This window comes from Procambarus clarkii, chromosome 19 (genome assembly GCF_040958095.1).
Source record: "Procambarus clarkii isolate CNS0578487 chromosome 19, FALCON_Pclarkii_2.0, whole genome shotgun sequence".
Lineage (NCBI taxonomy): Eukaryota > Metazoa > Arthropoda > Malacostraca > Decapoda > Cambaridae > Procambarus > Procambarus clarkii.
The window spans coordinates 25848368-25873877 of NC_091168.1; the positions used below are offsets into that span (position 1 = coordinate 25848368).

Here is a 25510-nt window from a genome sequence, read left to right on the forward strand (position 1 = left end):
ACATGCTGTGTCAGAGATGTCAGAGATCAGAGATCACATGTCAGAGATGGATGTACTTTGTTCCTTTGACTATATAAAAAAGATATGTCTTTGCTATGAACCTTTGCATTGCCCAAGGGGTTACTCAGGGCATTATCTGTGTGCACACAAAAATAGCATTCAAAACAAAGTTTTGTCTTCCTATAATGTTAAAAACTCATGCCTTGAGCATAGGAAAAATATTAAAATCATGTCTCTTTTCAAGATGGTAAATGTTAACTGTAAATTAATATATAATAAATAATTAGTTTTATCAGGGAGAGGCAGCCAGCATGTGTGTGTATGTGTGTACACACACACACATACAACAACCCCCCCATTGACCCCACACAACCTATAAATTATGCAAGAAAACTTAAAAGACTTCCAACAAAGGAATCTAGGGGTGGTTCTAGATAGAAAACTGTCACCTGATGACCACATTAAGAACATTGTGTGAGGAGCCTATGCTACACTTTTTAACTTCAGAATTGATTGAGAGGTCAGAAGAAAGATGTATATATTAAATAATATAATAAACGTCAGTGAATAATTTAAGGACATTAGCAGAGGATGAGTATTCAAATAAGTGACATAAAATGAGATGTCGATGCTTTGGTGACGTGGCGTGATGCTGCTCTGCTGAGCTACAGCTGTCGTCAGAGATGGATGTACTTTGTTGATATGCAAGGAGGAAGAATATATAGTTCTCTGTGTTAGTGGTGGAGCAAAGGCTACTTGTTTGCAGGTGTGAGGAAGCAGTTGGGGGACTTAGTACATCATTTCTCTGTGATTTTGATAATTAGAGGCGGCCTGGAAGCATTATTTGGTTGCGCCTTTTTTTTTTCTTTGTGGAACTCTAATTGTGGTGCTTCTTCAAAAGGAAGCAAGCAGGCATGTCTGTTATGGAGCTTGCTGGGTGACTCCGTGTACTCAAGTCAGAACTAGAAGAAGCCTTATGAGGCAGTCCTATAGCGATTTTTGTGGGTGGCCTGTGTGAGCGCCATTGTTGAGGACCAGGACCTGAGAGCCCTACGTCATAAATACCTTCGGTAAGCCTGTTAAATCGTTTGTTAGATTAGATACTGTGACAATAATCTCCTTCAAGAGATTGAGCCTGCTCTTCCCTTCATAATTACGTCTTCACAACTATATAAAAGACTATGGAAGAAATGTCCAACAACGACAACAACACCAACACCAGCAAGGCTTGCAAGGGTGAGCAGAAACGTATGCAGCCCGCCACCTGTTCGGACCCAAATCACCAAACTACCCGTTGATCGCTACGGCTCCGCTGATTGGTCGCCGGTCTGGCTGCACCTGCATTCGCCCCCCAATACTACCCGATGTCTGGGGTCGCCCCAACATCAGTCTTCAGAATGTTCCGTGCTTTCGTAGCCAGCACACCTCCCAGCTAGACTCTAGAGTGTACTGAGAGAGGTGGTGGCTTTAAGCCAATATTCCAGCACCTCCCACTTACTGTTGTATTGCACTTCTTGTTATTTTGCCTTAACGTAACTTTTCATTGTGTCATTTAAGTATTCTTATTATTTTGATTGATTTTATTATAAGAATTTGTTTGTGCATTATTTTCATGTTTTGATTTATTTAACGTAATTAAAATTTCATTGTTAAAGTTTTACTTGTGTTTTGTGTGTCTTCTCCTTACCTTACCACAGACGAAGTTCCAGTTTTTCTATTTTTTTTTATAACTATGTGACGAGGCCATACCCCTAGCATTAAACAGCCGAACACCAACGCGTTACCGTCACAAGTTATATGGGGGCCTGTCCTAGGAGCTTCACTCAGGTACTGGTGCCAAGTGGTAATTTATGGTAAGCGTATTTAACTTTGTTAACGTAGCTTTACTATTTTTCATTCAATTTCATTTTTTATAAGGTGCGGTGTATTGTGCATTACGAGAGTAACATATAGTGAAGGTGAGACAACTTTGGATTACGTGGTGACTGTAGGCCGCAGTCATACTCTTAATTGGTCATCTCTCCCTCCATGTTATTACTCGTATTTACCATCTATGTCCCTTGAATATTTCTCATTCTGACAGATCATCATATTGGTACCCTGGTACTGTGGTCTGCCCCGGGTCAAGAGTACCCAATCTTCTGCAATCTGACTGTAGGAGGACAAAGAGGGCCATAGTTCCTCTAGCTCGAACTTTAGTTGCTGAATTGGGACCTCAGCAGCAGTTCTCGTCACCAGTTGACACCTCGCACCCCTACACGTCAGTCAGAGATGATGATACATACAACGGTAGGGAATTAGCTTATTTTTTCAGAGCACAAAAGTTCGCTAATTCTGTAAGTATCATATTAAATTCAGTGGGAAAAACTTGCTTTATGTCCTATAGAGACTTGGCAAGGTATGCCTACATTCTTGGACTACCAATTTTACTTTTGAAGCATTTAACTGTTTCATTTGTTTTCGAAACTTTGTTTCATTTGTTAGTAGGATTTTCTTGCCCTTATTCTCTTACATGAGTACCGGGTACAAGATTTCCTGCGCCCTTGATTTAATTTAATCATTTAATATCTTTCACTTAACGTTAATTGTTAAAGATCACACAGGATAGGTACCAGTTGCCACGTTGTCCTGTTTCTGACATTTCATTATTGAACATTCGTGTACCTTTATTTGCTAATTTCACCATGTTTCGTCTCCAAACTTTCCGTGCAAATCCAGCAGGTGAAATAGGGACTTTAAGTCGTGCCAAGAGGACTGAACTACAAACTCTTGCACATGAGTATCAACTAGAAGTTCCCTACCAAGCCAACAAAAATGACCTACACAACCTGTTGCTGGATTACTATTTAGAGCAAGGTAAGATAGACTCTGAAACTCATGAAACTTACTATATTGCAGATAAAACTGATTTGGCAACGCTGAAACTCAAACTAGAGCTGGCCAAGATTGAACGTGAGCAGCAAAGGGAAGCAGCTGCTTTGAGGAGAGAGGAACAAGAACGAGAAATCACCCTCAGAGAACGTGAAGCTGCCTTGAGGAGAGAAGAACACGAACGTGGACTCGCCCTCCAGGAACGTGAGGTTGCACTACTCCAGGAGCGGGAACGAGTACAGCTTGAAACCAAACGACGCGAGTTGGAGATGCAACGCGAACATGACAAGCAACAAGCGACTCTGGCTCTAGAGTGTCGTCAACGGGAATACACGTTGGAAACTTCACACCTCGCTCAACGCCAGCAAGCTACTGCCAATCTTCCCGTCAGTTTTAATATATCACATGCAAGTAAGTTAATGCCATCCTTTGTAGAAGCAGAAGTTGATGTGTTCTTTACCACCTTTGAAACCCTTGCTAATCAACTCAGTTGGCCTGTCGACCAATGGGCCACACTTCTCAGAGTCCATCTTACAGGTAGAGCTGCAGTCACACTCAGTACTTTGGCGTCTGAGAATGACTACTACACTCTGAAACAAGCAGTGTTAGACGCCTACCTACTTTCCACCGAAAGTTATAGAAGGAAATTCCGTGACCACCTGAAGGCAAGTACCACTACCTTCCTCGAGTTTGCTAACACGAAACGGAGGTATTTCATGAAATGGCTGGAAGCAGCACATGTCTCTACTTTTACAGAACTCGTCAACCTGATGCTTGTTGAAGAATTCTTGAGACGTGTGCCGCCTCCTGTCCGCCTCTACTTAGCAGATAAAGAAGAAACCGACTACCTGAAGTGTGCTAAGTCGGCTGACACTTACAGCCTCATCCACCGGCTGACACCTGAACCATCCTCCAGTAAGAAGTCGTGGTACAGTTACGAGAAGGTGAGCCCCGATCAAGCTGGTTCACAACTGTACTGCAAGTATTGTAGACTCTATGGACATACCATAGACAAGTGTGGTAAGTCTCAATACAAGGGAACCACTGACCAACAACGACCCAAACCAACTCCTCCTAAGTCCGGTAAGCCTGTGATGAATGTTGGTGTTGATGTTAATGATCTTTCTCTTTTCAGTAACCACCTGTATACTGGAACTGTCTCTGCCAACGGTTCAAATCCGGAGGGACGTTTCAAATTGAAGATCTTGAGGGACACAGCGGCTCTACAATCGATCATCTTGAAGTCGGCTGTGCCCAACATAGTCTACACCGGGGAAACGGTCTTCATCACTGACCTCACTGCTACTACTCCATACCCTCTCGCCAGAGTCCACCTGGATTGTCCCTACGTGAACGGGGAAGTCCAAGTCGCCGTCAGGGAAAAGCCTTTTCCCATGCCTGGAGTGCAACTTCTCCTAGGCAACGACTTGGCAGAAGACCTGCAACCAACCAACCTGATCGTCATGGACAAACCCCAGGTGTGTAACTCTGTGCCAAGTAACCCTATTCTTGAGTATGTTCCAGCAGAGGTTCAAGAGAGTGAAGTTTCTCCTCCGGTTCTCGTGACCACCCGTGCACAAGCCGCACGTCCACAGCCAGCTGACTCTACTGCTACCGCTGTCCCTCAAGACCCTCAGAAACTACCCCCGCATCTGACCAAGTTGGAGTTCCGTAAGTTGCAGAGGGAAGATCTTACTTTAACACCATTGTTTTTCCAGGCTGAGACTCAGCCCGACAGTATTCCTGGGTTCTTCCTAGAGAACGACTTGCTCTACCGCCGATATAGACCCAGTAAACTGAAGGAGGAGGACGATTGGGCCAACACCGAACAACTTGTGATTCCCACCAGCCTGCGGCCCACTATTCTACACCTGGCCCACGGATCATTCTCCCACTACGGCTTCAACAAGACTTACCATGGGATTCGTCAAGACTACTACTGGCCAGGTATGGTAAATAACGTCAAACAGTACGTAAAACAGTGTCATACATGTCAGATGACAGGCAAACCGAACGTCTCCATTCCCAGAGCACCACTGATTCCCATACAGGTGCCTGCGGAACCTTTCCACAGACTCATAATAGACTGTGTTGGTCCTTTACCTCGGACCAGTTCAGGTAACGCCTACATCCTAACCATCCTGTGTCCTACCACCAGATTTCCCATAGCAGTTCCAGTGAAGAACATCACGGCTGCTACGGTTATCAAACATCTATTGAAGATCTTCACTCAATACGGATTTCCCAGGGAGATTCAAAGTGACTGTGGCACCAACTTCACCAGTGATCTCTTCAAAAGGACACTGGAGGAGTTCAACATCAAACAGGTATTGTCCAGCCCCTATCATCCTGCTTCACAGGGTTCTCTTGAACGTAGTCATCAGACCATCAAAGCACTCTTGAAAAAGTTTTGTAGTGAAACCTCAAAGGATTGGGATAAGCAGATTGACCTAATAATGTGTATTTTCAGAAGTCTCCCCAATGAGTCCCTAGGAGTATCTCCTTATGAGATGCTCTACGGCCGTAAGTGCCGTACTCCCCTTAAGGCTTTCAAAGACTCTCTCAGAGATGCCACCTTCAGTGAGCATCAGAATGTGCCCCAGTTTCTTCAAAACCTTCAGCACATTCTAGAGAGAGTCCACCGCTTTGCCCATGATAATCTATTGAAAGCCCAGGTGAGAATGAAGACTCATTACGACCAGACCAGCAAAGTAAGAAAATTCAAGCCGGGAGACTTCGTCCTTGCTTATTTCCCTATCCCAGGTTCACCTTTACAAAACAGATTTTCAGGACCCTACTGCGTCAAAGAGTGCAGGAATAATAATAATTATGTGATAGAGACTCCAGATAGGCGGCGGAAGACCCAGCTGTGCCACGTCAACCTCCTGAAGCAATATAATGGTACTCCTCCCACTGTCTTGACTAACTATTCCACATTCACAGAACCCTACATCCACAGTGAGACCATCCCGGCTTCTTCTCCCGAAAGCACTGACAAGGAGTCGGCGCTTTCTAATTCCAAAATCCTTAATGATCTTCCCAAATGCTTTCAGGATAATACTCGTGCTCCTATGCCCTCTTCTAATTCCACTCTCACCTCGTCAGATAAGCCCTACATCCTCCATGTCGACGCCAATGGTACCGACGATGGTGGTGTCGTGATGCAGCAACGAGGCGAGAAGAATACACCTGTCAGCGACTACTGCTACAAGGAACGACGGAACAATTGGCAAGGAGCTACTCTTCCTCATCCTGAAGCTTCAGCACTTCACTCCACACCTGAAAAGTGCTCGGTCCACCATCAATACGGACCACACCACCCTACACCTCCTGCAGCACGCCCACTTCTCATCTCAACGTCTTCTACTATGGGCTTGCTAACTGCAGAAATTCAACCTGGAGACACGCTATACCAAGAGTCTGACAACATCTTAGCCCATGATCTCTCCAGAGTTTATGAAGTAGAAGCAACTCCATCCATTACTCCACCACATAACGACGTACTTCTTCCAGAACCGCAGGCTTCGGGGGAGAGTTGTGACAATAATCTCCTTCAAGAGATTGAGCCTGCTCTTCCCTTCATAATTACGTCTTCACAACTATATAAAAGACTATGGAAGAAATGTCCAACAACGACAACAACACCAACACCAGCAAGGCTTGCAAGGGTGAGCAGAAACGTATGCAGCCCGCCACCTGTTCGGACCCAAATCACCAAACTACCCGTTGATCGCTACGGCTCCGCTGATTGGTCGCCGGTCTGGCTGCACCTGCATTCGCCCCCCAATACTACCCGATGTCTGGGGTCGCCCCAACATCAGTCTTCAGAATGTTCCGTGCTTTCGTAGCCAGCACTCCTCCCAGCTAGACTCTAGCGTGTACTGAGAAGAGTGGTGGCTTTAAGCCAATATTCCAGCACCTCCCACTTAACTTTTGTGTTGCACTTCTTATTATTTTGCCTTAACGTAACTTTTCATTGTGTCATTTAAGTATTCTTATTATTTTGATTGATTTTATTATAAGAATTTGTTTGTGCATTATTTTCATGTTTTGATTTATTTAACGTAATTAAAATTTCATTGTTAAAGTTTTACTTGTGTTTTGTGTGTCTTCTCCTTACCTTACCACAGACGAAGTTCCAGTTTTTCTATTTTTTTTTATAACTATGTGACGAGGCCATACCCCTAGCATTAAACAGCCGAACACCAACGCGTTACCGTCACAATACCAATGTTTGATAGTGTGCCCAGCGAGCATAGTGAACGTATGTATATATAGGGTAGGGAATTTATTGAGCCAGTGAACTGAAATAAGAGAGTAGAGGTAAGAGAACATGCTGGAACGAGGTGCAGTACATCCTCCCTCGTCGAAGGTCAGTGGATGACTGAGTGGTAAAGCCCCCAGCAGGGTTGCCAGATAAAGATTGATAAAGATTAAGTCACCCAAGAGGTGGCACGGGCATGAATAGCCCGTAAGTGGTGGCCCTTTTGAGCCATTACCAGTATAAAGAGCTGATACTGGAGATCTGTGGAGGCGCGACTGCACCCTGCGTGACGGGAGATGTCTCTCGTAGGGTTGCCAGATTCAAATTGCTAAAAGTAGCGAGCTGACGGTCTAAAAGTAGCGAATTTGTAATAAGAGTAGCCCAATTTTTTGTTTAGTGACTGATACGGGTTTCAAAGTAATCTATTATGATATATAGAGTACATTAAACAATTTTAATTGTTTTATTAACATTATCTCTGCATATATATATTTAACCAATATGATAAGAGGATAACTTACCAATATTTATTGTTTGAAGCTTAATGGGTGTGAAGTCCTTCCACGTCTTTACAGTTGAAGATTACCAAGATCTTGATCTGCATCCACAACCTCGTTCTTGTATATTGCAGACTCATATTTAAGCATTGACATGAGTGGTTAGAATGACGAGCAACAAGTTACATTTTCTTCAAGATATGTTTTGATTCTCAAGACTGATGTCAAAAGCTCAAGTCCCATTCCCATTCAAGATTTCTCAGTTTAGTTTTCACAGACGTTACTCTCGAAAATATCCGTTCAACCAGGGCATTACTGATTGGCAAGCTGTATATTTTCAACACAAACTCAGCGAGGTCAATCAGTATGGGATTGAAGTCAATCAGTATATCTGAAGTGTCGGAAATTTGACTCCTGAGCGTGATTTTTGAGCCGAATTCTGACTCTGCACCTATTTTCATTTTTAAATTAAGACTTTTTACACCGAAAATATGCCAATTACTGAAAACGGCGATGGGTCATATTTTGCCCAAACCCCCCTGCAGTTTTCAAAATATCTGAAATGTCGGAAATTTGACTCCTGAGCGTGATTTTTGAGCCGAATTCTGACTCTCTTCACCTATTTTTATTTTCAAATTACGAATTTTTATACTGAAAATGTGCCAATTACTGAAAACGGCGATGGGTCATATTTTGCCCAAACCCCCCTGCAGTTTTCAAAATATCTGAAATGTCGGAAATTTGACTCCTGGGCGTGATATTTTAGCCTAATTCTGACTCTCTGCACCTATTTTGATTTTCAAATTACGACTTTTTATACCGAAAATATGCCAATTACTGAAAACGGCGATGGGTCATATTTTGCCCAAACCCCCCTGCAGTTTTCAAAATATCTGAAATGTCGAAAATTTGACTTGTAGCGAGTAGATTATCCCAATAATATACTCGCTCCAAATATAGTGTTAATGTTCCTGTCAACCTTTGGAGATGAATGAGGTGAGGCGTTGCCCGGGCAACACGGTGAGATGCCCGAGCAATATAAGCAGCGGTGTAGCGAACATTAACTAGTCCACTTTCAAGTGTGGTCTAGAGCAGACACTTGCGAGATACTGTACCGACGCTCAGTGCGCTCAACTCACACCAAAGTATCACCTGTGTACTTCTGTATATTCGACCAAATATATATAGTATCTTAGTGTCTGTGTTTATTTGTCACCATACTTTAAGTAACAATAGAACCGTTACATTGGTGACCCAGTGAGTGAAAAAGAATACCTAGTCACAAACTAGATCTTCGTCATGGATTTATCTACCAGGTTTCCAGCATACAACGCAGATGATTCAGAATTTTGGTTCATGCAGATGGAGGCTATTTTCGACCTTCACGAAGTTTCGACGATACCCAGCCACGATGGACTACAACATGGACTCTCACTGGACCTCTAGTGCTACTGTTAGCTGTGATGGAACGCTGCCAACACCCTCGCCACAGCTATGATTTTCATCGCGATCGTCTCTGCATTTTCATCTACTACGGCTTGCTGCTCCACGATCATTACTCACTCATCTGGCAGCTTCATCAGTAACTACATAATGTGTGATCTACAGCCTGTCCTGGCGACTCTCCGTCGCTGCCAGGGCACTGCTTGTTCTACAGGGGCGCCCACGAAAGCTGCTCTTTCGTCAGATTCATCTACACGTTCACTGCATTTTGATACTCGGCCGACTCAAGCCCTTTGCGCAGTACAGGACTTACAGCTTGCGTTTCCGACACTTCGTCGCCTTCAGGACAATTCAGCTCTAGATGTGATTACCTCATTGTCCTAACTACGTGCCTACATTACCTCCTAATGTCCTGGTGCCCGAGCCCATCCGCCCCGGATCTAAATGCTCCACCAGCGACCCAAGGACGCAACAATTATGCACATTCTTCTCTCCTGCTACACCGAGCTTGTCCACACACTGCCTACATCTTTTGGTACCAGACTACAATTTCCACAGTCAACAATGTAGTACTCGGCGTGTACAGTCCTAATCAACCCAAGACGCTACAGCTTCGACACAGAGCAGACAGCAGACTACGACCGCATCGAGCCGCCACGCTCTCGCTCCCCGAGTTTAGACACTCACAATTCTCAATCGAGCCGCCACGCTCTCCCACATAGAGCTCCACGACTCCGGCCTCACTCAGCTCTCTGCTCTGCTCCAGGCTTCGTCTCAACGTCTGCGACACTGCGACACATCCGCCGACTACGCAGTTCACTTTTCGACCCCAATTACCAGCCGCACCACAACCTGATCCTACGACGACGGACGATCCTGTGCGACCTCCCACCCTACGACCCCAGTTAGATGACATCAGCGAAGAGGAGGAAGTTAACTTTGATGGTTATATAACGCGAGCAGGGCGTACAATTCACCGACCAGCTAAGTTCCTTGATCAAGTATTTTTCCTTTCATCCCCTGGGAGGGGGAGTTCTGTAGCGAGTAGATTATCCCAATAATATACTCGCTCCAAATATAGTGTTAATGTTCCTGTCAACCTTTGGAGATGAATGAGGTGAGGCGTTGCCCGGGCAACACGGTGAGATGCCCGAGCAATATAAGCAGCGGTGTAGCGAACATTAACTAGTCTACTTTCAAGTGTGGTCTAGAGCAGACACTTGCGAGATACTGTACCGACGCTCAGTGCGCTCAACTCACACCAAAGTATCACCTGTGTACTTCTGTATATTCGACCAAATATATATAGTATCTTAGTGTCTGTGTTTATTTGTCACCATACTTTAAGTAACAATAGAACCGTTACAGACTCCTGAACGTGATTTTTGAGCCGAATTCTGACTCTCTGCACCTATTTTCATTTTCAAATTACTACTTTTTACACCGAAAATATGCCAATTACTAAAAACGGCGATGGGTCATATTTTGCCCAAACCCCCCTGCAGTTTTCAAAATATCTGAAATGTCCAAAATTTGACTCCTGAGCGTGATTTTTGAGCCGAATTCTGACTCTCTGCACCTATTTTCATTTTCAAATTACGACTTTTTATACCGAAAATATGCCAATTACTGAAAACGGTGATGAGTCATATTTTGCCCAAACCCCCCTGCAGTTTTCAAAATATCTGGAATGTCGGAAATTTGACTCCTGAGCGTGATTTTTGAGCCGAATTCTGACTCTCTGCACCTATTTTCATTTTCAAATTACTACTTTTTACACCGAAAATATGCCAATTACTGAAAACGGCGATGGGTCATATTTTGCCCCCCCCCTGCAGTTTTCAAAATATCTGAAATGTCGGAAATTTGACTCCTGAGCGTGATTTTTGAGCCGAATTCTGACTCTCTTCACCTATTTTTATTTTCAAATTACGAATTTTTGTACTGAAAATGTGCCAATTACTGAAAACGGCGAGGGGTCATGTTTTGCCCAAACTCACCTGCAGTTTTCAAAATATCTGAAATGTCGGACATTTGACTCCTGAGCGTGATTTTTGAGCCGAATTCTGACTCTCTGCACCTATTTTCATTTTCAAATTACGACTTTTTATACCGAAAATATGCCAATTACTGAAAAAGGCGATGGGTCATGAGGACTTCCAGTAAGGAGTGGAACTCCATGAGCATAGTGAATCTTAAAGTAGTGTAGGGAGCTACACGTCTTTTGTGTGAAGCCGTGTGGGAGAGCTTCACTGACATTCAAGGAGGACTTCACGTTCAGCTGATTGGGGGAACTGCAGGAGTACCTTACATGATATTTTGAGGACGCAGATTGATGATTGTACTAGGGGGACCTCGAGGAATGGAACAGAGGATTGTTTCGGACACAGTGAGGTTGAAGGGAGTGTTTGATTGCGTTTTTTTTTTTTTGCATGAAAGGCGCAGTGCAAGGTGCGCTTGTTTTTGTGAAGCACTTGTTCCGGAAGTATTCGAACGAAATCAGCTGTGAGCCGTGTATAAACCGGTTTTCATTCATAAACAGGGGATTGGTGGGTAGATGGAATCACTTTTGGGTTTTTGTTTGGACTACGGGCTGTTATACAAGAATCACAAGTGATGGCGTTCGAACAGTTCTGGAACAAATGCTTCTCTGACGAATTTTGTTCGTACCACACCGCTGTAAATGCTTCACCCACGTACTACAAATACCAGCCCGTCCTCCAAACTAAGATCCAAAAGTGATTCCATGCACCCGCCAAACCCCCTGTTTATGAATGAAAAGCGGTTTACACACGACTCACAACTGCTGACGTTCGAACATATCCGGAACAAGTGTTTCATTGATGGATTTTGTTCGAATCACAACGCTATAAATGCTTCACCCACGTACTACAAATACAACAGCCCGTCCTCCAAACAAAGATCCAAAAGTGATTCCATCCACCCGCCAACCCCCTGTTTATGAATGAAAAGCGGTTTACACACGACTCACAACTGATTTCGTTCGAACACTTCCGGAACAAGTGCTTCACTGACGAGTTTTGTTCGAACCACATCGCTATAAATGCTTCACCCACGTACTACAAATGCAAATAATCGCCAACCGAACCTAAATACCTAACCTAACCTATGCCTATATATGCACAATATGCTAATATATTATAATATTAATTTATATGTGAGAAAATTCTTGTTTTGAATGAACAACAAGTTAAAATTTATGAATGCGTCTGTGGGGCCGACCGCTGGATGTAATGGACTTGAGTCGAGGACGGGTTGAAATACAAATAATCGCCAACAAAACCTAAACACCTAACCTACCGTACCTAACCTAACCGGTGCCTAAATATGCACAATATGATCAAAATATAATGATATTAATTTGAGAAAAGTTCTATTTCGAATGAAGAGAATGTTAAAATTGATGAATGCGTCTTTGGAGTCGACCATTGGATTTCTAGAATGAACTTTGTCTGAGGACGGGTTGCTTCTTCACCCATGTACCTTGAGGTTACCTTGAGCTGCTTCCGTGGCTTAGTGTCCCCGAGGCCCGGTCGTCGACCAGGCCTCTTGGTTGCTGGACTGGTCAACCAGGCTATTGGACGCGGCTGCTCGCAGCCTGACGTACAAATCACAGCCTGATTGATCATGTATCCTTTAGAGGTGCTTATCCAGTTCTCTCTTGAACACTGTGAGGGGTCGGCCAGTTATGCCCCTTATGTGTATTACCAGCGTGTTGAACAGTCTGATGTTGATAGAGTTAGAAGAGTGCATAGGCATACTGTTTATGGCTTCTTCAAAATCCAGTGGGGATAGGGTGACGTCTGATATGTGATTTGATGTTGATATCATATCCATGAAAAATTCATTTGGGTTATCAATCTTCAGTGTGTTTAGTGGCTCGCTGCAAACAGAGTCGTACTGCTGCCTCAGTATCTCGCTCATTTCTTCGTTGTCATCAGTGAAAGTTCCATCGTCCTTTCGCAGGGGCTTGCATAGGAGAAAAAGTATTTCGGATTTCTCTCTCTATTTTTTTTTTTAGATATATACAAGAGTTGTTACATTTTTTTACAGCCACTAGTACGCGTAGCGTTTCGGGCAGGTCCCTGGAATACGACCCCCGCCGCGAAGAATCGTTTTTACAACCAAGTACTCATTTTACTGTTGAGTTAAACAGAGGCTACAGTTAAGGATTTGCGCCCAGTAAATCCTCCCCGGCCATTTCACTGTTGACCTTTTGCTCTCTTTGCCTCTCCTGGGTTTTGTATGATTCTTGAAGCTTTAGTTCAATTGTTTCTATTTCTCTACCTAACCTTCTTCGCCGTTCTCGAGATAGGGTGCGACTCTCAAGTTGTTCCGTGATTCGTTTTCTTCGCCTATAGAGGGAACGACGTTCTCGTTCCAGTCTGCATATCTTCCTCTTTTTTTCTTAGGAGTATGCGGTTTGAGCATATTTCTAGTGCTACTGAGCTTATTTTTTCCAGGCACTGGTTCAGGTTTGCATTTTCTAGCTGTTCTTCCCAGCTTACTTTTGTGACATCCTGGTTTATTTGCTCCCAGTTTATGTGTTTATTATTGAAGTTGAATTTGCTGAAATCTCCACCGGGAATCGGGACTGGTTTTGAAAGTCTATTCCCCATGCTTGTCAGAACTTCAATTAAGTTGTGATCTGAATAACAGGTATTTGTAATCATTATGTTCCTGATCAGTTCATCATTATTGGTAAAAATGAGGTCCAGCGTGTTCTCCTTCCTAGTTGGTTCTACTATTTGCTGGTTTAAGGCACACCTGTCGCACATCCGTAGCAGGTCATTTGCATGTGCCTGTCCATTTAGGCTACTCCCTGGTATTCTTTCTGATATAACTGTATTAGCTAGGTTCTTCCATTTCAGGTGCCGTAGGTTGAGGTCCCCAAGCAGAATGATGTTCGGGGCTGGATTTGTGAGGTTTTTCGAGCTGGTGATTTGCCTCCGGTGACTTATATACAAGGACAATAAATACATTTAAGATCTCTATTTTGAGTATCAGCACTTCCACCATATCATTTGTGGTGTTGAGCAGCTCAGTACAGTTGAGTGTGTCTTTGATGTAGAGGCTGACCCCACCCTGTAGCCGGGGTTTCCTGTCACATCTGAAAAGATTGTACTCTGAGATCCATATTTCACCATCATGGTAGTCCTTGATGTGAGTTTCCGTTAGGGCTGCAATCACTGCATTTGCCTCATGTAGGAGGCCATCTATGAATTGCACCTTGTTAGATTTGCGTGTTTTTATATCCTGAATGTTGGCAAATAAAAATGATGTTTTGTTTGTGGAAGTGCTGGATGCTTTACTTGTTATTAATATCTGAGGCTCTGGTAAGGAGGCCACTGTGTTTGCTTCCTCTCTAGCATTTGACCGAGATGGTGGTAGAGTCTGGACATTTTTAGCCATTCTTCTCCTCCTCCTTTTGCTAAAAAATCATCCTGGTAAGTAGTGTTGTGGCAGCTTTCCTCGAGGCAGTTTGTCGGTCTTATTCGCCTGGTACCCCTTATATGGAAAGCTGGACATTCCATATTGAAGCACTCTTTTCTATCTTAGGAGTTCTTGCAAAGTTCTGGGTGAAAAAATCACAGCTTTCGGTGCATTTACCTGTACCAAGGCGGATTCTTCACTTTCTAGGGTGATCCTATTTACATATTCCATTTGTTCTTCCCGATATCCCATGCTTACAAGTACCCCATTTATAATAATGACAGGTTCCGAGTCCTTGTTTTGTATGTTTTCCTTTGCCAGAGAACAACAACTGCTTGTGGGCGCCGCCCCCGACGCAGCACTCTACTGTGGCGCCGCCCCCGACGCAGCACCCTGCTGTGGCGCCGCCCCCGACGCAGCACCCTGCTGTGGCGCCGCCCCCGACGCAGCACCCTGCTGTGGCGCCGCCCAGACATACTACAAATAAAAAAAATGCAAACAGAATTTAGCCACCTAACCTAAGCAGCATCAAACTGTACATACAATTCAAATTTATAATAGCATTAATATATATTTGAGAAAAAAACATTTTGAATACACAATACAGAGTACGTCAATATTTAAAAATGCGTCTATGGAGACGGCCACGGCTTGGACAAGCCTAGCCTGAGGACAGGTAAATTATAGCGATGGAGCTTGATATGCCAAGCGTCAATGACACTGGATGGGTGTGGAGTGTACCTTCCATCGCCACCCACTGGATGGGTGTGGAGTATATTTACCACCACCGCCCATGGACATGTGTAAGGCACATAATAAATGCCCTAAACTAATCAGACACTCTTATGTGGGACAATAAACACAACCCGGAAGCCAGTAACAATTTCCCGCGCAGAAGACATGTATAGAAGAAGCCATTCTTCATACACGAACCTGGCTTTGGCAACATCGGACAATAAACGCACCGACACGGAGAAAAACTGTGAAATCTGAAACGAAAGGAAAATAATATCCGTCTGGGGTTGGTGTTGAACGCGACGTGGCTGGCATCAGTACATGACGTCACTCAACCCACCATTAGGCTTCGGCACGCTTCAACAATATATTTTGCCACGTTTATTTTTTGTTTTTTTGCTCTTAAAACTCCTACTAGGTTCACCTGCAGTAGTTTTAGTCGCGTGATGGGCGCGTATTGATCTAAAGTCGGCATTGTTTTCGTGGCGTGTGTGAGGCCAGGCGTTACACGCAATACTGAGATAGTCCCTAAACTTCTTTCCAAGGGAATTTATTCCCCTGGATGTGGATATATCTCTTTATTTACTGTAACAATTTAGAAATTGCTAGACTTTCCATCCATGTTTTAGTTCTGAGGGTGAGACAGTGAGGATATTGTGTGTGTGTGTGTGTGTGTTTACTATTTGTGCCTGCAGGATCGAGCTGCTAGCTCTTGGACCCCGTACTGTCTAATGTACTGATTCCCGACCTATTTTCCTCTGTCATATCTACTACATCTCTCAAACACACATCCCCGGGATGCAGCCGTAGCAACTGTCTAACTCCCAGATATACCCATCAGGTGAATGAAACTGCACAATTGCTTGTTGCTCCGTCTGGAATCGTACCCGGGTCCTTAGGGTTAAGGCCGCCGAGCCCTGTCCATTGGGCTGTGAGGCCTTGTGTGTGCGCGCGCGCGTACGTGCGTGCCTGTGCGTCTAGAGTTAGGCCAGCGGCGGCGCTGAGCTTTGTAATGAAGGCAGATATGGCGTGACACCGCCGCTCTCTCCTGGCAAAAATGTATCTCCATTAGTATCATCCACGGGATATATATTGCTATTCACACCATCATTAAACAGGGAAGAAAGAGTGCTGTTCAATATTTGCAGCAGCGAGTAAGTTATAATTAACTTGATCTCTTATGGTATCCGTTGCTTGCTTCATACAAATGTACTGAATATTTATAGATTTGCTCTTAAAGAATTATCAGAAAAAAATAAAACTATTTTATATTTTCAAAAATTTTAAAGGGATTTATTTGTATATAACTGCGTGTTTGGGGGCAACGGTGATGATTTAATATGGTTAAATATCGTTTGGTTTGGCCAGTAATTGATTGGGTGTCCATGCACACAGCCAACCTTTCCTAGGGAAGAGGAAGACTAATTCAGTAAGACTAACCGGACAACCTTGGCTGTCGAGGACTGACAGGTCTGATACATGAACAGGGCAGTCTGCATGCATGTATGTATACGTGGCGCTAGCCTCGGCTGGAGAAGAAATTTAAGGCTGGTCGGTTTGATTGTTGCTCTGTTTTTGTTAGCCTTAACCAGCCAGCAGCACAGGAGTAGTAATTGCTGACGTGATCAATAATATCACGTAGAATAAACAGTGCAGTGGTAGTGTAGTTAAAATAGGATTTGGATTCACACTGTCGAACAATATATATGAACACCTGAGAGACATCAGAATTATGTGTAGAATAATAAACCCCACATTGTTTGAATTAGGAAAACACTATTTGTCAAATATTGATACTGTTCTTAAAAGATTACCCCATTTTGCACCCGCAAGATAACGTAAGCTTTTAAGGGTTGATAGATTTATTTATTTATTTATTTATATACTAGAAGGTACATTGAGTTTGTGAGAATACATAGCATAGTATTTACAATCTTGTAAAGTCACTAGTACGCGCAGCGTTTCAGGCAGATGTTAATCTTCTTGTTTGAGGAGCTGTTCACTTGAGACAGTTAAGCAAGTCCCAGCTGTGTCTGGGTACAAGTGACAGGATGAACAACCCAGCGGATTTTCTTCCTATTGGGGGGTGTTGTACATGCTGCTATGGCGGTATGTCCACTCACAAGATGAGTGGCGCTGCCCAATAAACTCGCCCCTCGGGGCAAAATTTAACATTTTTTAAATCAATGTATATAAACTGGAGAAGTTTAGTTTTATGAAAGAACTGGGTAAATACTGGTTTGGAAACCTGGTTGTTGATTTATGAAACATTACCGGGTAACATAATAAACGGGATCAATTGAGTATATATATATATATATATATATATATATATATATATATATATATATATATATATATATATATATGTCGTACCTAGTAGCCAGAATGCACTTCTCAGCCTACTTTGCAAGGCCCGATTTGCCTAATAAGCCAAGTTTTCATGAATTAATATATTTTCTCTAATTTTTTTCTTATGAAATGATAAAGCTACCCATTTCATTATGTATGAGGTCAATTTTTTTTATTGGAGTTAAAATTAACGTAGATATATGACCGAACCTAACCAACCCTACCTAACCTAACCTAACCTATCTTTATAGGTTAGGTTAGGTTAGGTAGCCGAAAATGTTAGGTTAGGTTAGGTTAGGTAGGTTAGGTAGTCGAAAAAGCATTAGTTCATGAAAACTTGGCTTATTAGGCAAATTGGGCCTTGCATAGTAGGCTGAGAAGTGCGTTCTGGCTACTAGGTACGACATATATATATATATATATATATATATATATATATATATATATATATATATATATATATATATATATATATATATATATATATATATATATATATGCGAACAATCTTGAATGGTCCCCAAGCATATATGTGAATGAAAACTCCACACCCCAGAAGTGACTCCAACCCAGACAGCCAGGAGCACAATGCAACTGGTGTTCGTGGTACCTTAACCGCTCGACCATCAATGACCGTACGATGGTAGCCGAGGCTATTTCCCCTCCGCCCCGACGGCACTTTGATGGTAATCTTGGGCATAGTTATTTCATCAAATCACCTCAGTTTGTGGAACCACGTGAGCAATACAAATGTGAACAAGCTTGAATGGTCCCCAAGAATATATGCGAATGAAAACTCCACACCCTATAAGTGACTCGAACGCAGACAGCCAGAAGCACAATGCAACTGGTGTAAATGGTACCTTAACCGCTCGACCATCAGTGACTGTACAAAAGACGATGGTAGCCGAGGCTATTTCCCCACCGTTTGGTGTGGACATATATATATGTGTGAATGAGTTTAGGTGGATATAAATAGGAGCTGTCATGTATGGGCTAATAAGCTTTTTGCAGTTTCCTTAATTCTTATGTTCTTATATTCACTCTTCGCTTTGGAGGATAAATGCTTTGGGAGGTTGTCATGGTTGTCCGAAATTTACAAGTCAAATACGTGGACAGGTCTTTCTGTGCTAGAAATAGGGAAATCAGGTTTGCTATCGTGAGGGAAAATTGGTGGATATTGTTAACAACTTGAGTAATGTTATGGCTGATAACTGGAACACACTTGTTATTTGCATTAGTGTTGAAAGAAGTGATATAGGAAGAGTTAAGGGTGAGGCACGAATACAGAAGACAGAAAACAGTTCCCTATAGTCAGGGACGGGAAGCCTGTTAGGCTCATCGGGGTTCACCTGGGCCAACGACTGACCTTGTACTTACTACTGTTATATCCAAGGAAGGGCATGAAATCCCTTTTAAATATTTATCGTCATTTCTTTAACATTTTAAACTTATTTGAACAAATAAAAAAGAAAAATCTCATAAAATTATATTGCTCTATTTTTTAAATTGTGAACATAGGCGCATTCTTATAACTTGAACTGAGCAGATGAAGGGTAAAAGCCTGCCAGACAGCTATATCAATTGTGAAGGCAGACTGGTAAGTAAGCAACTATGACTAGCAGGCAGGGCCATCAATTCTAAGGCCGATAGGCTTCGACATAGATTGTAAGTTTGGCAGGCAGAAAGTTTATTACTGGCAGCAAGTGAGCATATATTGCCTGCAGGCAACAACCTTGATGATAGTCAATGATAAAAATAACAATTAAAAATAACAATTGGAAGCAGAAAATTGACAATAATAGGAGGTTCTAAGTAACAAAGCAGTAATAGCCACGTAACAAATAACATCAACATTTATAGTTGGCAGGCAGCCACATCAACATGTATAGTTAGCAGGCAGCAACATCAACATTTATGGTCAGCAGGCACCAACATCAACATTAATAACTGATTGGCAGCTAAATCAACACTAATGGCAGGTAGGCAGAAGTTTCAATATTATTGACAAACATAAAGCCACGTCACTATCAATGTTAAAATGCAAAAACAGCAATAGGAAATACCAGCAAGAACACACTAGTAGCTTGCTAGAAAGATTAGAGCATTTAACTATATGTACTGAGAAAGGCAAGTCAATTTTCCACAGACGAGTCTTGTTGAACCAGCTCTCATACACAACACGAACCTTAGTCGTTGTCTTTGTTGTTGCTGACTCTAGCCTCTCTCAGTACATGGGTAAATGTTCTAATCTTCCTAGCAAGCGTGGTCTGACTATGTTATTTGTCCCTCTGCAGTCTTCTTCTTTCTCCTCTGTTCCTATCTCGTTGTGTGTCTATTTGGTTCTCTGTCTTATTTCACATATGTTTTGTTTCACGAATTAATTTTTTATTAATAAGTATTGGAGAATATTGGTTTCAAACAATAATGTTGGGCGCGAGAGTACACTGCATATTATTGCAGTGAACTCTCGTGAACCAAACTGAATACATACTTATAAACACAGCATGACAGAAAAAGGGGGCCAGACAGCTGAGTGGACAGCGCTCGGGTCTCGTAAAAATAGGCACCAGGGATCGACCCCCGGCGATGGTGGAAACAAATGGGCAGTTTCTTTCGCCCTGATGCCCCTGTTACCTAGCAGTAAATGGATACCCGGGAGTTAGACAGCTGATCAATCCATCAATCCGTTAATTGATTGACAGTTGAGAGGCGGGCCAAAAGAGTCAGAGCTCAACCCCCGCAAGGACAACTAGGTGAATACAGCGCTGGGCAGTCCGCTACACATGGAGGTTACTATACAAAAGTACCACTGTACTTCCGTACCAAGAGACCACTGATAAAACTCTCACGCCCGTCACTAATTGTTTAGTACCACTGTACTCCAACACTTATTAATATCTTTTAATTCGCGTGCAGTAACTGTCGACCACCCCAAACACCTCGGACAGGAGGGCGTGCTGGGCGTCACCCCTCACTTAACCTCACCAAACAACAATAAAATTACCTGCAGATTTCAAGTAATATTTCTGTCTGCGGCTTACTGGAAACGTTGAGGAGACTCCTGCGGTACACTGCGAATGTCCAGGTGAACTGTGGGTCCTTTTGTCGAGACGGGCATCAACAAACACCTGGCATGGCAGCAGAGGAAACAACAGAATAAGAGGCAGCTGTAAGGCAACAGCAGGGGAAGCAGCGAGGAAACACCAGTGGTGGGAGCAGCAACAGTAGAAAATACCAGTAGCAATGTGGAAAGACAGTAGAATCAGTAGTTAGGGAACTAACTACAGTAATCATGGAAGTATCAGTGGGAAAGGAGAGTAGCTAGAAAATATTTTAGTATCCTGAGTGGAAGTCCGTGACACCGTCGTCACCATCAAACACAAGAGTGCACACAGCAAAACAAACAGGAGCGGCTGGTAACAGGAGTAGGTGGTAAGAGAAAGTATTAACAGGAGCGCCGAGAAGAAGAAGAAGAAGCAGGTCCTGGGGTAGAATGAGAGGGAGCAGCCGAGGCCAGTGTGCGTGGTGGAGGAGGCCGGGGCGGGCCAGCACGCACGCTGCTCCTCCTGCCTCACTCGTCAGGAAGACCAGAAGAGACTCAGTAGCACCACCACCACTACTGCCGTAGGTGGGCCCCCCCTTGTGTGCTGCCATGCCTGCCTGGCACCCCTCGCAGGCCTCACCTCAGTGCCTCAACCTATACTACACACACGCTCGCATTTGTCTCCCACCGTGGATAATAGCGATTGTGGACAGTTGATTGCAACTTTGAATGAGAAAATAGTGACACTACAGTGGTATTGCTACGGAAATAATAGGTATTACTAAGCGTGTTGTCATTAGATGACGAAGATATTAAGGATATTAAAGTTTAAGGAAGTCTAAGAGAGCGTGGAGACATGGTGGCAAGCACCTTGACCAAGCTCCTGGTTACGGCCGCAGCCGTCAACTCTGCCATGGCTTTGGATGATTCAGGTGAGCGAGAAACTTTCTTTTAAATGGGAACTGTGGATATGATTCTTGGGTCTTGCCAGTAACTGGTTGGGTGACCGCGCGGGACACCATCTTAATCCCTGGTTAAGGGGACTTCGATAAGCGTAAGAGCGTTTTTGTCCCCTGATAATGGGGAAACTGTCGCGAGGCATTGCATTTGTTTATATTTATAAGAGGGTGATGCAGGTGTGGTACAGTGTTGAAGGTGTGGTACAGTGATGCAGGTGTGGTACAGTGATGCAGGTGTGGTAGTGATACAGCTGTGGTACAGTGATGAAGGTGTGGTACAGTGATACAATGTGGTACAGTGTTGAAATTGAAATTGAAATTGAAATAAGTTTATTGAGGTAAAATACACACAAAGGGATGAGGTAGCTCAAGCTATTCTCACCCCATTCAGTACAACGTGTTAATATATACATAGACACACATCACAAATAAACACATTACCAAACATTCTGAGAGGTAAAAATATACATTTCCTCCCTCACAAGTAGTATGTTATCAGACGTACACACAAATACTTTTATGACCTAGGTATACTGTATAGACAATTTGCAAGACACATGCAGATAATTCAACAAAATATTACAATCTTGGTGCAAAATTCTTATATCTCTCAAGAATATCATCAACCTTTCCGTTGTGACACATCCAGGCTATTTGTTCAGGAACAGTCCTTATCTCAGTGTTTCTATATACATTAATCAACGGACAATCAAGAATATAATGGGCAAGGGTGTGAGACCTTAACATACCACATAGTTTACACTTCGTGTCATTATCATGAACATCTATCCCATACAGTGTTGAAGGTGTGGTACAGTGATGCAGGTGTGGTACAGTGTTGAAGGTGTGGTACAGTGATGCAGGTGTGGTACAGTGTTGAAGGTGTGGTACAGTGATGCAGGTGTGTGGTACAGTGATACAGGTGTGGTACAGTGATACAGGTGTGTGGTAGTGATATAGGTATGCTCATTATTATTAACATCTTTATTGAAAAAAATAATTTACAGTTTTGCCTAATTTGAGTAATTCAATTAGGGCTTATTACAGTGAAGATGAAACTGTTATTCACTGTCGCACAGGGCAGAAAATCATACACAAATTTTTCTTCATTCTTTAAAAAGGACAAGCAAATTTAGGATAAATTGTTAGGATATCTTCCAATATACTAGATATCTTCCAATATATATTAGGTTAGGATATCTTCCAATATATATTCAATGAAATAGTTACACAGTTGATTGTACAATAGGCCAGGAGGTCTAAAATCTTTTATGGTTTCTCATTTAATAATGTAGGGTTCAAGCGAATGCCGTAATGGAGTGTCACAGAGTTGAATATTCTGGTAGTGGCTCAACCTCACTTAACTTACCAGATGTGCCTATAGCCAAGGCGAATTTGCGAAATGACTACATCACATTGTCTGGTCCTGATCATAGAAATACCTATTATTACAAAAGTTGTCATAACTTTTAATACTGCAGCTTTCAGGTCTTTGGGCATTTCTTAATTCCTCCAAATCTGAAGTAATCTCTTTAATTTGTATGTTTTTAATAATTGCATTATATAGTCCCAAGTCATAATCCGTGATTTCTTTCATGCATATAGTTGTATTGCCATCAATTTGCTTTCTCAAAATGAAACATAAACGACCTCTTTAAGATCGTTTACTTCACCACAGATTTCAGGTCTAACTTCACCGCAGATTACAAGTCCAACTTCACCCCAGATTACAGGTCCAGCCTCACCACACATTACTAGTCCAACTTTAGTTCAGATTATAGGTCAAACATCACAACAGGTTCAATATTTAACATCACAACACAACATTTAACAGATTACAGGTTCTTCACCACACATTACAGGTCCAATTTCACGACATATTACACTTCCAACATGGTGCTACATAGCTTTCCCGGCTTTGTGCCTTCTTTGATAATTACTTACTTATACTTCCAACTTTACCACAGATTACTGGTCCAGTCTCACCACTTCAAAAAATCACTGTCATGACGGTACTTGAGTGAGGTTTAGAGTTTTGTCAGAAAGCGCGCAAGAACCAGTTTTGTAAAGTGTATGGCTGTTCTATTCCTGAAGGGATGAAGTTTAATTTGTTCAGTATGCATAAGGTTTCGTGAAGAAGGCTAGTCAGTGTGGCTGTGGTCCTATCAGGTTGAATGGTGGAGGGGGGGGGAGGAGATAGTTAGTAAATTAGCTACAGGATTTATAAATAAATATCTCTTTGATATCCCCAGAGTCAAAGTAAATCTGTGCAAACACTCCATGCAAATAAAAGGATCCTGTCTATGGAACTCAATCCCTAATGAATTAAAAAAAAATCCAGCCTTTGCCTTATTCAAAAATAAAATAAAAAAGTACCTAATTTCATCCCCAAAGTGTCCTACCTTGTGGTTCAAACTCACACTATATCTTGCGCTACCCCACTTCCCCAATATTAGTACTTAAGACATATATATCTTCACCGGTGTAATCACCTCAATTTATATTGTAGTTATATTCCATTCACCTGGGCTCCAGGAGACTCGAACCGTGGACCTCACGTGTGTGAGGCCGAAGCTCTATCGACCGAACATTTTTTTTGTAGTTATTTGTTGATATAAAATTTTGCTACACTACAATGTACCTTTTCATCTTACCTGATATGTTAGATTAAGGACCTGTCCAAAACGCTATGCGTGTTAGTGGCTTTACAAGAATATAAAAATACCAATCTTATGTAATCTCATAAACCCATTGTACCTTCTTGTAAATAATAATAATTATTATTATTGCTTGTTTAGACCAATTACATGGTGTTACATAGTCTCCCCGGCATGGCGCCTTCTTTTAATAATTATTTTTACTTAGACCAATTACAGTGTCATTCAATAAACCCACTTCTGTGATTTGAAACAAGTCTCAAGCCATCATTTTCCGATTAATTCACTTGTCTGTTAATTGAACCTATCCTCCTTAAATAACATTACTTATATATAGTAACTGTTAGGTCGAAAGTACTAGTATTTAGTGATGTACCACCAATAATGTTAATTATATGATGTCCATAAATTAAAATAAAAAAATCAAACTTAAGTATTCCTAGGCCAAGTATAGCACAAATATGTACTATATTAGGCCTGGGATTGTTAGGAGAGGTTAGGTTTGGTTCTATATTTATGTTGCTGTAATAAAATTTTCCATTTGGCCAAATTCAATAATACAAGTCTCATTTTTGGTGGTCCATCACAGCATATTGGTACTTTCGACCAAAGAGTTACTATAAGTACTTCTCATTTTAGAAGGATGGACTGGTTAATTACATATTATTATTATATGCCTAGCCTTGAATTATATGCCTAGCTTGTGGTAGTTAATTGACAATCTCCCTTAAATTCGCTCAACTTTAGTAAATAAGTTATTCACCCTTCCCTCTGATTTTGAAGTCAACAAAGCTTAGTGAAATAAATTATTAGTTCAACGAGTAATTATGAATCGACTAACGAAACCCGGGATGTCCAATATTAGTACTGTACTTATTACCAACAGTCTTAAGTTTATTTATTTACTTATTAATGCACACAAATATACAATAGGTTGTTAAAGTAAATATGCTGGTGAGTGAGTAGTACATTCTTGAAAAGCTCTGATGAGTAAGTGATAAGTGAAGGAACAGATGACCGTGACGGGATTACACTCGCGCGAAGTAAAGGTTAAATGCTGGAAGAGTGTTAACGATGAATCCGCTGGAACATCAAGAGGGTGTTCATGCGGTTAACAATTAAACACCAGGGTCTTGGTACAGCAGGTCCAAGCTGATAACAGCCTGCAGCGCCAACCTTCCCACAGGTTGCAGGTCCAATCTCCCCACAAGCTGCAGGTCCAATCTTACCAA

The 25510-nt window shown here is 42.3% G+C and overlaps 1 protein-coding gene across 1 annotated transcript in view; it reads left to right on the forward strand.

The window, feature by feature from the left end:
* The first annotated feature begins 20133 nt into the window (after positions 1-20133).
* The window catches only part of LOC138349853 (uncharacterized), a 45660-nt gene continuing 40283 nt past the window's right edge, over positions 20134-25510 (forward strand). The window contains exon 1 of the mRNA XM_069327175.1: positions 20134-21594. Coding sequence (XP_069183276.1) covers positions 21519-21594 — 76 coding nt within the window. The 5' untranslated portion in view covers positions 20134-21518. The remainder of the gene's footprint in view (positions 21595-25510) is intronic.